This window comes from Zootoca vivipara, chromosome 6, assembly GCF_965207765.1.
Source record: "Zootoca vivipara chromosome 6, rZooViv2.hap1.1, whole genome shotgun sequence".
Classification (NCBI taxonomy): Eukaryota; Metazoa; Chordata; class Lepidosauria; order Squamata; family Lacertidae; genus Zootoca; species Zootoca vivipara.
Genome location: NC_142589.1, coordinates 82,048,998 through 82,061,389, shown reverse-complemented (window position 1 = coordinate 82,061,389; position 12,392 = coordinate 82,048,998). Strand labels below are relative to the sequence as shown.

The 12,392-nt window shown below is 46.1% G+C and overlaps 1 protein-coding gene across 2 annotated transcripts in view; it reads right to left on the bottom strand.

The window, feature by feature from the left end:
* The window catches only part of PLEKHG2 (pleckstrin homology and RhoGEF domain containing G2), a 63,725-nt gene that overhangs the window by 28,700 nt on the left and 22,633 nt on the right, over positions 1–12,392 (bottom strand). For both annotated transcript variants that reach the window (XM_060275464.2, XM_035119655.3), the window contains exons 4-6: positions 8,377–8,477; positions 3,288–3,354; positions 7–53 (exon numbers count right to left, since the gene is read on the bottom strand). In XM_060275464.2, the coding sequence (XP_060131447.2) occupies positions 7–53; positions 3,288–3,354; positions 8,377–8,477 (215 nt within the window). The remainder of the gene's footprint in view (positions 1–6; positions 54–3,287; positions 3,355–8,376; positions 8,478–12,392) is intronic.

Sequence of the window (12,392 nt, the reverse complement as noted above, 5' to 3'; positions counted from 1 at the left end):
ACTTACTTGGGGTAGTTCATGCAGTACAAGGTGTAGATATCGAACTCTTCACTCTGCAACAGTTAATTGAACCACATTAGTGTGTATTGAGATGCATAAGGCTTGTTACTTTTTAAACAGCCAGTAGGTGGCGCTATAACCTTACTTAACACTTGGGCTCTAGGGACTCTCTGCCTCTTTCCAATGCACTCTGCAACGTTTTGCTGAACAGAATTTTGGCTTCCTGGGTGCAGGGGAGAGAGTTCTCTTTCAATTGCTTCAACAAGCCAGCTCCTATGCTCTCGAATTAAAGAGTAAAGGCCAAACCAAACAGCCATTTATAATGGTGTGAGACCACAGAGGATATGAGATGCAATTTTCTGAATGTCCTGGGCTGGCCTCGGGCAGAATGCTCAGCTCTCCATGGGAAAACACCACTATTTATTTACTTTAAAAGGTTTCCCCACCATCTCCCCACTACAAAGCCCAGAAAATACAGGTGAAACTGGGGAAATTAGAATATCGTCAAAAAGTGCATTTATTTCAGTATTGCAACTTTTTATTTTTTTTATTTTAATTTTAATTTTTACAAATGCTTTCTTTTGGAAATTCCACAGTAATAAAACAAATAGTTACAATAATACAAAAATAAACATCGCTGTTACATTTCATTAATTACATTCCATTTATAATTGACCCGCCTAACGACAAATAATTACAATTACAACAAATAAAGGCTTGACATATCTTGCTTTGCATGCCATGCATCTATCTCATATATTGGTTTCACCTTTTAAGTTGCATTACTGAAATAAATGCACTTTTTGACGATATTCTAATTTTCCGAGTTTCACCTGTAGCTTACAAATCCAATTGCGGCACTGTCAGATGCCAACCGAAGTCAAAGCCAACTGGACCATCAATACTAATAATGTTAAAAAATCAAGAGGACGAGCAGTGTAATAAATACATTTTTATATATAAAGAAGAAGCAGAGAAAGCAGGTTGATCTCAATAAAGTTACTTCGTGGCTAGTAACCATTTATACTCTTGACCTCCATGAATTTGTTGACTCCCCAGAAAGGTTTTACTTGACAGTCCTCACTTTGACTCCCCTCTTCTCCTCCATTTTCTCTAATCCCTGTTTGATGCTGTTAACATTAGCTCCAGACTCTCACTATTTCGTGAGAGGGGCTGAATCGCGTGCTAGAAATTTAGGTCTGTGCAAATAAAGTGGATTAAAGTGCTCAAGGGCATTAAATCCACTTCAAAAGCAACAACAGACTTTTTGCTGTTAGGAAAGTGACGGGGAATTGAACTAAAGGACAGGCATGTCTGACAGGTAGATCGTGATCTACTGGTAGATCGTGACCTACTGGTAGATCACTGGACATCTGCGGTAGATCACTGGTAGATCATTGGCTCCCCACAAAGAAACTGAACAACTGTGACTTCCCTTTTAAAAAGCTCAGTATTTTACTTCCTTCCTGAAAAAACTCAACAACTTTGACCCGAACCCCCCCAAAATGGGCCTTCCTCCTTCCTAAAAGAAGCTCAACGACTTTGGCCTGAACCCCCCAAAAGGGGGTAGATCACTGCCAGTTTTTAACTCTGTGAGTAGATCGTAGTCTCTTGGGAGTTGGCCACCCCTGGTATAGGACAATGATCGGTTGATGGGAAGGCGTACAGCCCCTTGGCAAACAAATGAGAACAAAGGCACAATAAAGAGCGGACATTGCCCCTCTGCATAAGCTCTGTGCAAGCAAATCAGGATCAGTGCTCAATAAATCAATCATATGGAGCAGTCTTAAGTTAGCAGCCCTCGCCAGAAGTTGGTCCTTCTGATATCCTGGCTCTGGAGCATTTAATAATATTATTTAATAATAAGAATTTTATCATTTATACCCTGCCCATCTGGCTGGGTTGCATTTAAGGGCCTTACGGGTTAAAACCAGCACCAGTCTGCAGGAACTAACTGAGTCTTGAAATATTGGGGAACCATTACTCTCCATAGTTAGTCCCAATTAACAACCTGGCTAGGATTAACAACCTCGGCTGCATTGCAGGGGGGTTGATCTAGATGACCTTTGGGTGTACTTCCCAGCTCCACGATTCTATGACATTCTGGGAGTTTTTTTATGAATGATTTTTATTGGTTTTACATATAATCACATTATGTAACATCATACTCTCTTATTTTATCTCTTTGGCTCGATTGAGCCTAACGGCTTCCCTCCCTCCCCTCTGATGGTTTACAAAATTAAACTTTACATCTTCACATTTCGCTTCGTTTCCTATCCTTGTTATATCATTACCTAAAATATTATATTACTCAACCTGAATAGGTAGCAATTTCATCTTACAGATCTTCAAATAACCCTGCTAATGATAATTGCTTACAGTTGTCTTTCAAATCTGTCTGTCTATCTATCTATCTATCTATCTATCTATCTATCTATCTATCTATCTATCTATCTATCATCTATCATCTATCTATCTATCTATCTATCTATCTATCTATCTATCTATCTATCTATCTATCTAAATGTAAACCGGGTATGTGTGTTCATCTCCAATGTTCAACAGATAGCATTCAAATTTTGACACAAAGTCAAATCTGACTACGAGAGCAAGCCCATACCGTTTTCAAAGACAGATGTCACACTTGTGCAACGTAAAACCCCAAAACCCACGTGTTCCAGAACTCACAAATCAGACGAAAGTGCATGCTGGAAGCACAGGAGAGGTTGCAAAACAGCACCCTCTAGCGGCGGCTACACTGGTACTGCATCTAGGAAAACTTCCCTCTCCTCAGCATCTCGGCTTGGCTTTGCAGACTGGGCTGAGTGGAGGTGGGGACTCATCTGGGTGGGGGATGGGGGGAGGGGGCGGGATAGGTCATGGATTGGGACAGGGTGGATCCAACCACAGGGATGAGCCGGGGGTGGGGGGGAGGAGGGGATGGGGTAGCTCTTGGGTCGGAACAGGGATGAGCCTGTGTAAACAGAACACGCGTAAAACATTTCAACAAAATGAAGGGAGACTCTGAAGGTGAGGGGAGTCTGAAGGGGGACTCTGAGGGTCCATTTAACAGACTGAGCCACAGCAACGCATGGCCAGGCCAGCTAGTATAATATAAATTTGCTCCAGTCCTTTTGGAATGCTCGGTCTCGCTATGGCATTATGGACCGGTTGAAGTTTCTGGACACTTATGCACACACCACTAAGGGCAGTCTGGATGCCGTTAAGAGGTCAGCTCATTCCAAAGGAATCGCAAAGCGAAGAAGCGTGAGCGGAGAGACCCTTACCCTTTGAACAAAGCACTCTGCGACAGCCTCGGCGCTGCTGTTCCGCTCCATGTCTTCCAGAAGTTCGCTGCTCAGAGAGAGAAAAAAGCAGCCTGGCGTAAGTAAATAAGGCTTCTCACGACTCTTTCTCCCCTGCCACCGGCCCTGCCCTGCCCATGGAACAATACTGGGCTGTGACAATACAGTGGTACCTCGGCTCTCAAACTCAATCCGTTCCGGAAGTCCGTTCCAAAACCAAAGCGTTCCAAAACCAAGGCACGCTTTCCCATAGAAAGTAATGCAAAACGGATTAATGCGTCCCAGTCTTTTGAAAACAACCCCTAAAACAGCAATTCAACATGAATTTTACTATCTAACGAGACCATGGATCCATAAAACGAAAGTGATAAACAATGTACTGCAGTCACACAATCAATCAACCAGTAGCCAAACAGCCAAACAGCGGCTCTTTTCTTTATGACGGTGTGGAAACACAGCCATAAAGAAAAGAGCCGCAAAAAACAAAAACGCAAAAGAAATAGCAAAAATAGACAAGACCCCAGCGTGACACTCAAAATGGAAGCGTGGCACTCAAATTGGAGCACGTTCAGCTTCCAGAAAAAATTTCCCAAACCTGAACACTTACTTCCAGGTTTGCAGTGTTTGGGTTCCAAGTTGTTTGAGACCCAAGGCGTTTGAGAACCAAGGGACCACTGTACTGGACTACCTTGCAGGACTGTCTTTTGGACCACGGCTGCCCTGCCCCAGCCAGGCGAAGCATTTTGTGCGCATAAAGTGAAATTACCGATCCCTTTTAACGGCAGTGGCAAGGTCACAGCACGGTCACTCTCGGCACAACCGGGTGGGGTGGAGACGCTCCTTTCTCTAAAGGGTTAACTGGGGCCATGTGATGCCACCAGTCAGCTTCCAACTTTCCCCACATACTCCATCCGTACCCCCCACTGGGCTCCGCCGAAGCTCTTAAACAGACCCAGATGGGAAAGCAGGTTGGTTGGCGGGAGAGGTTGGCAGGCGACCAGCTTCGGGGGAAGCCAAAAAAGCAGCAGGAGATGGAGCGAGGGAAGGGGAAAGAGGAAAGGAAATGGTGTGAGAAAGGGAAAAAGGGGGGGCGGGGGAGAACATGGCTGTTGGCCAGGAGCCCCTGTTAGGGAACAATGTTTCCGTGTCTTCAACTTCCATCGTCTGCTGGGGTTTACAAAGACCTTCCTTTCCTGATGGGGAATATGTGTTTTTCAATATGGGGGAATCAGGGCCTTTCAGTTTCTGCATTGCAAATGTCCTCTGGGAACATAGGGAAGGCTACGCGTCCATTTTTAGGCACAGGAAAACTGAGTCAGGGCGGGTGGCTAGTTCAAGGTGGCAAGTGGACGATCTCCTAGGGAGAGCAGAAACTGCTCACAGGTGACCACGGGGGAAGTTTTTGCAAGCTGGAAGAGCTTGTTCCTTTTATTCCCTCAGAGGGGTATGTAGACAGACAAGCCATAATAATAATAATAATAATAATAATAATAATAATAATAATAATTGTATACCGCCCTTCGTCCAAAGATCACAGGGCAGTTCGCAACATCAAATCATAAAATGAGAACACAAAATACGTAATAAAAACAAGATAAATAACACAAGGAAAACAATAACCCCCCTCCCACAAACATGTTTAAAAGGACATCAAATGTTCATCAGCCAAAAGACTGGTGAAAGGGAGACATAAAAGGAGTTATGGGTTTGCAGCATTGACGGATGCTTCTGCAATGCTTCTGGACTAATCTGAGAAGTCTCAGATTCTACTCTACCGGTAGCATTTCCATCTTCCCTCACCTGGAAGGATAAAGCCTCTCTATGTGTGGGAGCTGACAGCAGTTACTTGGTTGTGAAAGAAACACACTTTGTGCATGCTCAGAGGTGCTCTTTACTTGCTCCAGTTCCAAGTGTTTGCACATGCGACAGGTTCTAGGACTGATCCAAATCCAGCGGGTACAGGTGACTCAGTTGCAACAGAAACACACTTTGTGCATGCCCAGAGGCACACTTCACACGTCCAAGATTCTTTGCACTCACAACAGGTCGTGGAGCTGACCTAAATTTAACCCTCCCGAAGACCAATAAATGAGTAAACTGGGACAGTTGGAGACAGACTGGAGAAGGCACACTGTTAATCCACTGGGGAAGAAAACGCTGGCCAGACGCAATCAGAAGCCCAATATTTAACTTCCCTGCTGCTCCTTTTCATGCAAAGGCTGGGATTTGATAGAAAGGTGTCCACGGAGTGGAAGAACTTTGGGACGCCTCTTTTGAAAAGGGAAGATGGAGTGCCTGTATTCTTCCTTCGAGGACAACACTTCTCCATAAACCCATGCTCTGGGCTTTTTCTGACCTCCATCTTCCCCATCCCCTCCAAAACACACACTCCCCCCCCTCCTTCCTAACCCCTCTCTGTCACCCACAAGCCCTGCTCAAATTACCTTCTCAGCAAATTCCAATGCTAAAAGCATTTCCGCCTTGAGAAACCCTCCAGTAGTTCTGGACCATGTTAATTGCTGCAAACACACACACACACACACACACACACAGAGAGAGAGAGAGAGAGAGAGAGAGAGAGAGAGAGAGAGATGGCTTGCTCCAAACTGTGTAGCTAAATATCCACTGGAAGGATGCTACTGGCATGAATTCAGCGCTGCCACCTTTTTGCCCTGCGTTCTATGAGATGCTTTCAATAATGATGATGATGATGATGATAATTTATTATTTCTACCACACCCACCTGGCTGGGTTTCCCCAGCCACTCTGGGCGGCTTTCAACAAAATATTAAAATACAATAGTCCTTCAGCTATCTGGGGGACTCCCAACAGAATATTAAAAACACAATGAAAGATCAAACATTAAAAACTTCCCTAAACAGGGCTGCCTTCAGATGTCTTCTAAAAAGTCTGTTAGTTGGTTATTTCCTTGACATCTGATGGGAGGGCGTTCCACAGGACGGGTGCCACCACTGAGAAGGCCCTCTGCCTGATTCCCTGTAACCTTACTTCTTGCAGGGAGGGAACCGCCAGAAGGTCCTTGGCGCTGGACCTCAGTGTCCGGGCAGAATGATGGGGGTGGAGACGCTCCTTCAGGTATACTGGGCCTTGAGGCCATTTAGGGCTTTCAAGGTCAGCACCAACACTTTGAATTGTGCTCGGAAACGTACTAGGAGCCAATGTAGGTTTTTCAGGACTGGTGTTATGTGGTCTCGGCGGCCGCTCCCAGTCACCAGTCTGGCTGCCGCATTCTGCATTAGTTGTAGTTTCTGGGTCACCTTCAAAGGTAGCCCCACGTAGAGCGCACTGCAGTAGTCCAAGCGGGAGATAACCAGGGCATGCACCACTCTGTCGAGACAGTCTGCAGGCAGGGAGGGTCTCATCCTGCTTACTAGATGGAGCTGGTAGACAGTTGCCCTGGACACAGGATGGACCTGCGCCTCCATGGACAGCTGTGAGTCCAAAATGACTCCCAGGCTGTGCATGTTTGCTACTGGGCCCTTTCAAATCTGGAGCGGGTTAGAGGGATCGGCACACGCAAGCCAGATCCCAAAATGAGTGAGGTAAGGGTGCGGTATTCCAGTTGCGAGCAGAACCAAGTTACACAATAATGTTGGTGAGAGGAAAATAAGGAGCGATGTAGTGTTCAGAGCGTCAATACTATGACCTGGGAAAGCCCAGGACTCATTTCCCAACTCAGCCGTGAAAACTCACTGGGTGACCTTGGGCCAGTCATTGTCTCTCAGCCTATCCTACGTCACAGGGCTGTTGTGGGGGGTTAAAGGTAAAGTCCAGTCGTGGATGACTCTGGGGTTGCATGCTCATCTCGCTCTGTAGGCCAAGGGAGCTGGCGTTTGTCCGCAGACAGGTCATGTGGCCAGCATGACTAAGCCGCTTCTGGCAAACCAGAGCAGCGCACGGAAACGCCGTTTACCTTCCCACCAGAGTGGTACCTATTTATCTACTTGCACTTTGACATGCTTTCGAACTGCTAGGTTGTCAGGAGCTGGGACCAAACAACGGGAGCTCACCCCGTCACAGGGATTCAAACCGCCAACCTTCCAATCGGCAAGCCCTAGGCTCCATGGTTTAGACCACAGCGCCACACGCGCCCCCATTGTGGGGGGTTACATAACAAAAAATACAGATCCTCTTTCAGGATCACACGCAAGATCACATTCCTCTGCTCTGTAGGTCATGCAGATTGCTTAGGTCTGCAACGTTTGCTCAGTTAATTGGTAAGATTAGTCACATGTAAACGACGGTTCCTGGGGAGAAATGTGTGTCATAAATGCCATTATAAATCCATCAGCTGGTTATTGGTACCACCCAGTAAGCCCAATTCATTTTATCGTGCATAGCCAAAGGCCTTCACAATGAACAACAGAGGGCAAAAAGCAAGGCATTCTTCTAAAACCACACAACGTAAGTCTATAAAAGTCCACAGCATAAAAGTTTAAAATTGCAATGCATTAGCAGAACTGGAGCGAAGCCCCTTAGCTGCCAGAGCAAATCTGGTTACCAGATGTCCAATCTGTAGTTATTTATTGGCCAATAGTTCAACTATCACTTACTGGCGGGGATCGATCTGAGAAGCAATAAAGAACAGGAGATAATAATAATAAAAATTCTCTGGGCACTGTATATCAAGGGCAGAGCAAGAAAGAGGGCATGATGTCTTCAACCTGATTACATCTATAAATTCATTTCCATACAGCTATCTCCCCTCTAAGCATGCTGAGGGCATCCGTCAAAATGTTCAACAATGGCCCCACATCATCAGGTATCTGATGAAGTGTGCATGCACACGAAAGCTCATACCAAAATTTAAACTTAGTTGGTCTTTAAGGTGCTACTGAAGGAATTTTTTTATTTTGTAATGGCTCCACATAATTGTATACATCGGAAGGTTTGCGGTAATAAGAATGTGTCATAGGAACATAGGAAGATGGTGATCTTCAAGTTGTGGGCAGGTGGTGGTGGGGCAATTCCCTGCCATTTGGAAAGCGTATTCTGCTCACGCCGAACCCTCCCTTCCTTCTCCAGGTGCCAGGAAGCACTGCTGACTCACCTGTTAAACTCATAGATATCTTCAATGTTGCAAAACAAGGCGCTGACTTGTTCTGGTTTGAGCGGCAGGTGTCCACAGTCGATGATGCAGCCCAGGTAGTCCTGTAGGGAAGGGTGGATGGAGGAAAAGGAGGAATCAGTTGCAGGGATACCTTGTGACTATGGCAGACACACCACCAGGGCAGCACGGCTTAGCCTTTGCTAACCAGGTGCTTGGAACTACAACTCCCAAACGCCATCTCCAACTCCTCGAAAGATTCCATCAATGGTGTCTCTGGAAATTTTTACACATCACTTGGGAAGACAGGCAAACTAATCATGATTCATGATATTGTTGTTGTTGTTTAGTCATTTAGTCGTGTCCGACTCTTCGTGACCCCATGGACCAGAGCACGCCAGGCACTCCTGTCTTCCACTGCCTCCCGCAGCTTGGTCAAACTCATGTTCGTAGCTTCGAGAACACTGTCCCCAACCATCTTGTCCTCTGTCGTCCCCTTCTCCTAGTGCCCTCAATATTATTATTATTATTATTATTATTATTATTATTATTATTATATACTGCCCTATAACCGGAGCTCTCAGGGCAGTTCACAGAACAAAATCAAAATATAAAACCACAAAATATAAAATAAAAATAAAAACAACAACCCAATAACACCCCCCTCCCCAACCCACATTTTAAAAGGGCACAGGATATCCATTAAATCAACCAAAGGCCTGGTTAAAAAGGAACATTCTTGCCTGGCAACTAAAGGTGTATAAAGAAGGCACCATGTGAACTTCCCTGGGGAGAGCATTCCACAGACGGGGAGCCACTGCAGAGAAGGCCCCGTTCTCTGTTGCCACCCTCCGGACCTCTCAAGGAGGCGGCACACGAAGGAGGGCCTAAGAAGATGATCTCAGGGGCCAGGTAGGTTCATCTGGAAAGACGCAGTCCTTCATGGTGATATATCACCACGTTGAATGCTATGAAACCATTACCACAATGTGGACAGCAAACCGATTTTTGTCAGTGTATCGATATATTTTGCCCAGCCCTAATGTGTGTGTGTGTGTGCTATGCAAAAATCACGGTGCGGGGAAAAATGTGAAGCCAGCCGATGCCTCTGCCCAGCTCCATCCTTATTTCAGACATGGTGATATAGCGGTGCGTTCCAATGTTTAGCTGGTGATATATCATGATGCTAAAAACCGGACATGGCCCAGTCATAGCAGAGCAGGGCCATCAGGGTTAGGAGCCATCGATAGCCCTCTCCTCCTCCGTGGATTTGCCCAGTCCTCTTTTACAGCCATCCAAGTTGGACGCCAACATGGCCTCTTGTGGCAGTGAGTTCCATAGTTCAACTACAGTGGTTCTCAAACGCTTTGGTCCTCAAACTTCCGAAAACCCAGAAGTAAGTGTTCCGGTTTTCGAACGTTTTTCGGAAGCCGAACATCCAATGCGGCTGCGGCTATTGTTTCTGGGGCACCTGCACCAATCAGAAGCTGTACCTCGGTTTTTGAACATTTCAGAAGCCAAATGGACTTCGGGAACTGATTAAGTTTGGTGCTTTTGTTTTTGCGGCTTTTTTATTAATTTGTTTTGGTGACTGTGTGGAATCCAGTTCAGCTATTGATTGGTTGATTGATTGATTGATTGTGCGACTGGAAATGGATAAAAGCCCCGCATCCAAACAATGACTCATCCATGCAGGTAAGGGGGAAAAATTAATTTTAATTTTTATCATCTACAATACTGTCTTATTTATTTTATAGTACAGTGCATTGATTATTGCTTTCATTTTATGGATCAATGGTCTTGTTAGATAGTAAAATTCATGTTCAATTGCTGTTTTAGGAGTTGTTTTTAAAAGTCTGGAATGGATTAATTCATTTTGCATGACTTTCTATGGGCCTCGGTTTTGGAACGGACTTGCGGAATAGATTAAGCTTGTACAAAGTACAAAAGATGTTTATTCGGCTTTACGCCCATCATAAAACACAACACAACAAAATAAATAAAATAAAACAGCGGACTCATACAAGCCACAAATAATATAACACCATTCACAGCTCACAAGGACAAATATTAACAATTCAAAAAGAAAAGTTTAAGATTATGATTAAAAATTTATAATCAGCTAATATTCCATTCCGTCTCTTGTACGAGAGGACGACTGTTAGGAATTTAGCAACCTGTAGAGTAATATAAGGATCCACATCTTGAAGAACCCAGGCAAGCTGTAGGTCAACTGGTTTGTCAGCCATAGGCTGGATTATGGAGTTTAGTATACTAGCACGAGCCGAACTGTACATAGGGCAGATAAACATAACATGATGTAGAGAACCAATGTAGCACTGCATGTGTTTTGTGAAGGAGGACTTTATTTTATCAGTCCCAAATCTTCCAGTCTTCACCTTCATCGGATACCCACCAGTTCTAGCGCTATGAGAAAGGGAGCAAAATTTCTTCTGCTCACTTTCTCCATGCTGCGCATGGTTTTATAAATGTTACTCGTGCCACCAGTAACTCGCCTTTTCTCTAAACTAAGAGGTCCTGAACACGGCAACCTTTCCTCGTAAGAGGAGTCGCTCTGTGTCACTTTCAAATGGGCCAAAGAGCCGTTGGGAATTCAGGGAGACAATGCACAGAGAATGAGAGAGGGCCGGCCGGGCGAGGCTTATTTTAGAGGCACTCAAGAAGCCGTCTCCGCAGCCAGACAGACCCCAGCCGGCTTCCCTCTCCTCCTTCAGTGGTCCCAGGGGAGGCCTGAGAATTCCAGAAATTCCATCAGTAAAGCGAAGCAGAGGCTGGAGGAAGAGGCTCGACAGGAGATGGCAAATGGGCTCGCCTCCAGCAGTGCTTCCACCCTTGAGGGGCTGCAGAGTCAACGCCTGATGGCAAATCCAGCGCTCAAAGAAGAGTCCGCTGGAGCAAGACAAGGACTCGTTTGGTTTAGCATCGCCTTCTCCCAGATGCCGGTGGGAAACCAGTAAGCAGGATCCGAGCACGAGAGCCCCTCTCTCCCCTCCGATGACCTCCAGCAACTGCCATTCAGAAAAACTGCTTGGCTGTTGCGGCTAGCAGCCACCGATAGCCATCTCCTCCTTTATGAATTTGCTTAATCCTCTTTTAAAGCCATCTATTTTGTTATGATCATTTAACAGATTTACCGTATATACCATCCCTCACCAAAAGATCTCAGGGCAGTTTCCAAAGTAAAAAAACCCACTACATTTATTGGCAGCCATGATTGCTTCCTGTGGCAGATAGTTCCGCAGTTTAACTCTGGGCTGTGTGAAGGACTTCCTTTAATGCATCCTGAATTTTACATTTCCAGGCACAATTCAAAGTGTTGGTGCTGACCTTTAAAGCCCTAAATGGCTTCGGCTCAGTATACCTGAAGGAGCATCTCCACCCCCATTGTTCAGCCCAGACATTGAGGTCCAGCGCCAAGGGCCTTCTGGCAGTTCCCTCATTGCTACAGAGAACCAGGCAGAGGGCCTTCTTGGCAGTGGCACCCGCCCTGTGGAACGCCCTCCCACCAGATGTCAAGGCAATAAGCAACTATCTTACTTTTAAAAGGCATGTAAAGGCAGCCCTGTTTTTAATGTTTGAAGTTTTATTCTGTTTTTAGTGTTCTGTTGGGAGCCGCCGGAGTGGCTGGGGAAACCCAGCCAGGTGGGTGAGGTATCCTCTATAATAATATCCAAGTGTCTCTGCGTCCAGTCCCTGTGTCTGTGGGATTGCGCTACTGCGCATGTGCCCCACAGACAGCCGTTGGGACTTGGAGCGCAGAGACACTGCTCGCGCGCCCAGGACACTCTCATGCGCACACGCGCGGGTCTGAGGGGAACGGCTGGCCCGGGCATCGAGTGGGCGGGAGGCGCAGCGTGGAGAGGGGGAGAGAGAGGCCTGTGTGTTGTGGGGCAGCCCAGCCACCCTCTCGGCTCCCCGCCTCCCACCGTCTAGCCCAGAGCTGCGTCGCAAGTGCCAGCGGGGGGGGGGGGGTTAGAACAAAAACAAAAAACACCCGG